The sequence below is a fragment of the Littorina saxatilis genome, linkage group LG10 (assembly GCF_037325665.1).
Source record: "Littorina saxatilis isolate snail1 linkage group LG10, US_GU_Lsax_2.0, whole genome shotgun sequence".
Classification (NCBI taxonomy): Eukaryota; Metazoa; Mollusca; class Gastropoda; order Littorinimorpha; family Littorinidae; genus Littorina; species Littorina saxatilis.
This window is the reverse complement of record NC_090254.1, coordinates 5,733,739-5,737,395: the sequence shown is the minus strand read 5'-3', so window position 1 is coordinate 5,737,395 and position 3,657 is coordinate 5,733,739. Positions and strand designations below refer to the sequence as shown.

General features: G+C 41.8%; 1 protein-coding gene across 2 annotated transcripts; it reads right to left on the bottom strand.

Moving 5' to 3' along the window:
- Positions 1 to 815: 815 nt before the first annotated feature.
- Positions 816 to 3,140, bottom strand: LOC138978009 (uncharacterized). Of its 2 annotated transcripts, XM_070350627.1 has the most exons (3): positions 2,910 to 3,140; positions 2,446 to 2,683; positions 816 to 2,025 (listed from the first exon to the last, which is right to left on the bottom strand). In XM_070350627.1, exons 1-3 carry the CDS (start codon positions 2,924 to 2,926, stop codon positions 1,339 to 1,341), a joined length of 942 nt encoding a protein of 313 aa, XP_070206728.1. In that variant the 5' UTR covers positions 2,927 to 3,140; the 3' UTR covers positions 816 to 1,338. The 2 variants fall into 2 exon arrangements, with proteins under 2 accessions (XP_070206728.1, XP_070206727.1); XM_070350626.1 differs by having other exon boundaries at positions 817 to 2,025; positions 2,446 to 3,140.
- Positions 3,141 to 3,657: the final 517 nt, after the last annotated feature.

Below are 3,657 nucleotides of genomic sequence, written 5' to 3'. Positions count from 1 at the left end.
TTTCTTCAGATTAGCCTTCAAAAATGTATGCATGGATTGAGTGCCCGCACTATAATGGGCCTATATTTAGGAACAACAGATCGTCAACCCTAAATTTCGACTACGGATGTGGGTTGGCCCGTGTACGAATTTCCCCCAAACTACCTCAATCGTCAAACATCGGTGCACACTTCACCGCCGTTTCCATGATCTCTTCGAATGAGGTATGGGTTCTCACATTCCTTGGCAGTGTCAAGGTCACACTACACGTCGAGGCAGTGGGTAGCCCAGCAGTTTTTAATGTGATGGTGGGCATGGAATTGAATCCTGCCAGGCCTCAGTGTGGAATGTGCCGTGCTCCCGAACAAAATTCTAGCAGGTAGCCCAGCAGTTTTTAATGTGATGTTGGGCATGGAATTGAATCCTGCCAGGCCTCAATGTGGAATGTGCCGTGCTCCCGAACAAAATTCTAGCAGGTAGCCCAGCAGTTAGGGACCAAATTTTTTTTTGGCTCCATTTTTCGATATTATGGAGATTATTATGTAACATTAACATATTAGACAAAAATTTGTGTTAATTTTAAGAATAAAGTAGGTTTTGGAGGCAAAATATGCCGATCCCATATATGGGATCGTGGTCCCGAAAGGGCAGGGGTTTTCATAAAACACGAAATACAACACAAGAGGATTGAAACTTCATTTAAGCAGGTTTAATGAAACAGATAAGATGATTCAGGTACATGTTCCCCAGCACATCAGTTGTGAACTATAACACAAAAGAAATTGTACTTTTTGTGTACTTTGAAGCAAAATAACACTGAAAATCCTAAAAAAATTACTGTAAAAACAAACTCACCAAACCAAGTATTTTTGCAACATAATTCGTGACAGTGACATAAAGGAGTTGTTTCACTATTCTCAAAGAGAACATTTCTCAATTTACTCATTATAATAACGGGGAATGGGGGGGGGGGGGGGGGGGGTGATCAAATGTCAATTGGCTGAGCATGGTAATGGAGGAAAATGGTGACGATTTTGTCAATTCATTACACATGACAACTGAAGAAGTGGCAATTATTTGTTCATTCACTGGCTGTGATACAACAAAAGATACTTGATATTCTGTCCATTCACTGCTTGTGATAATCAAAACATGATCGTGGGTGCCATAAAGGAATAAAATATATCAATTCAATATCTTTGAAGCCAAATAATACCGAACAAAACGTAGAGGCAGGAAATAGAGTTCTTCCATTCCTAGGAAAGCCAGGAAGAAATGATATGTCTCTTCATTGCGAACGACAACGGATAAAACGATGATGAAGCAGCAAGATAAGAGATGAAACTGTCATATGTCCTATCACTGGGTGTGGTACTGGATGAAACAGCGATCGTGAACGCCGACTTTGCACTTTACACACCGGTGTTTGGTTTTCATGCCGCAGTGGATGCACTTCAGCTGTGTGGCCCAAGGTTGCACAAGATGATCCAGGCGGTCAAACCGTATCTGGTCTGGAACCCTGTGATGAAGTGGAGAGAATCCGCGTGGGCGTCCTGGATGTGCGTGACGAGGACCACGAGCAAGGTATGCTTGAGCAATGGATCGACGGAAGGCCAGAAGGTCCATGGGATCATCAGCAGCTTTAGGGGTAGCTCTATAGAGATGCCATGCCTGCTGAACACAAAGATCGATGCAATAAGCCACCAGGGGCCACGTCCACTTCTTTGACCTGATCTGTGTGCGGTACTTGGAGATGTTCTGATCGCATCTGTCCACGCCGCCCATGGTGTTATTATAGTGCTTGATGAGGGATGGTTGCCCAATCTGCACTGCCTTTTTCTGCCACTCTCTTTCTTGTTTTTGCTGTTTGGGCTTCATTATCTTTGTCTTTTTCTCTTTTGATGGTCCCGTTGTTGTTCGTGTTTGCTGCACTCTTTTCCCTCTGCATTGCCTTGACGAAGAGGCTGGTGTGGCAGATGATGTGCTAGGTTCGTTTACGTCGATAGGTTCCGTGTCACTTGGTGAGCTCTCGTGATCAGCATCAGCCTGTAAACCAATATGATAGTTTGATAGGGTATTGAACAATGAACATATGATAATTATAATGGGCTAACTCCAGATTTATTTTACTTCTGAGTAAAAAACCCCGACTGTTTCAATGCCTCAATTGCTTGGCACTTCTGCTAATCAGTGATCATGGGCTCCTAGTATGAAGTTAACACCGTCTTTACAGTTTACAATAAAAAGAACACAGCAAACATCATTATTGTCGACAACAATCCTATCTCAAAGAACTGATAATACTTCCTACTAAAAAAATCGTGCTCCAAAATTGTCCCTTCTATCTCTAATGCCATTGTGAATGGGCACTGACCGTAAAGGCTTCGTGATGCAACAGTCATGTTTTACGTAGTTATGCCCCTTAGTATTGTTATTTATGTTGATTGAGCAAATAAACAAACTCACTGGTAGCTCAGCAGCGAGATCTTCGACTGAAGAACGAACTCCTTGCCGTACGATGGTTGCAACGGACCCAGCAAGTAGTTGGTTTCTGTTCAGATTTGACACCACTCCCCCATCATCCTCATCACCGCTGTCCTCATCCGTGTCCTCACCAACAGCAGGGGGCTCAATGTAGACTGTAGCTTCTTCAAAAGTCCCTAGGTCTTCCAGAATGCTTACTACTTGGTTCACATTGAATGTTCTGCAAGAAACACCAATCATACTTCAAATAACCAAAAACGGAAAACCCCTACCCTCTCGGGACCACGATCCCATATATGGGATCGCAGTTTATGAATACATTGCAAGCATGCTGACAGACTCAGAGACAAAACTTTGAAGACACATTTCGGATAATGATGTAAACAACAACTTTTATTCTTAATACCTTTACAAAAATGTTATTAGACATGGCAATATTTGCTTACCTTCGTGACGTTGTCATCTTTGCTTTCAAAACGGCGCGTGGCGATATCAAATGACAGCTGGTGACTTCAAAACAAGGGAGATTACCGACGTATCACATTTCAATGTTAGAGGTTGTGTCCCTTGATAATCTCTAACACAGATATGAAATTAATCTCCAACCAAACTTCTTCTATGTGCAATTGTTTCACCGATCCCATATATGGGATCGTGGTCCCTAACGGGTTAATGTGATGGTGGGCATGGAATTGAATCCTGCCAGGCCTCAGTGTGGAATGTGCCGTGCTCCCGAACAAAATTCTAGCAGGTCGGCCAGCGTGCAACTGGATTCTGTAGAAGAAAAAAAAACACACACTGTAATGTCAGGACTACCAAAATTAAAAAATTAAATCCGATATTTATACCCCGATATATATTTATATCACTACCAGATAAAGAACAAACGTTCACTTTCAGCTTGGTCCATGTTCTGGAGTTTTCTTCGGTTTGTGGAAACGTATTGTAAAAATATAAATTTGGAAGGTTGGTTAGCATTGAATTTTGTTTCAGGATCATATAAAAAAAATATGTACTATTAGTCCTCTATTTAACAGTGACTATCGTGTCAGTCCCAGGACTCACAGTTTGCAAGACTCGATCGTTTGATTTATCGTTTGTTGTCTGCTGAATCGAAAAGATAGAGTAGACATTATTATCTATTACCTATCACATTATCAGTACAGTGCAAAAATATAACTGCTCAGTCAGTAT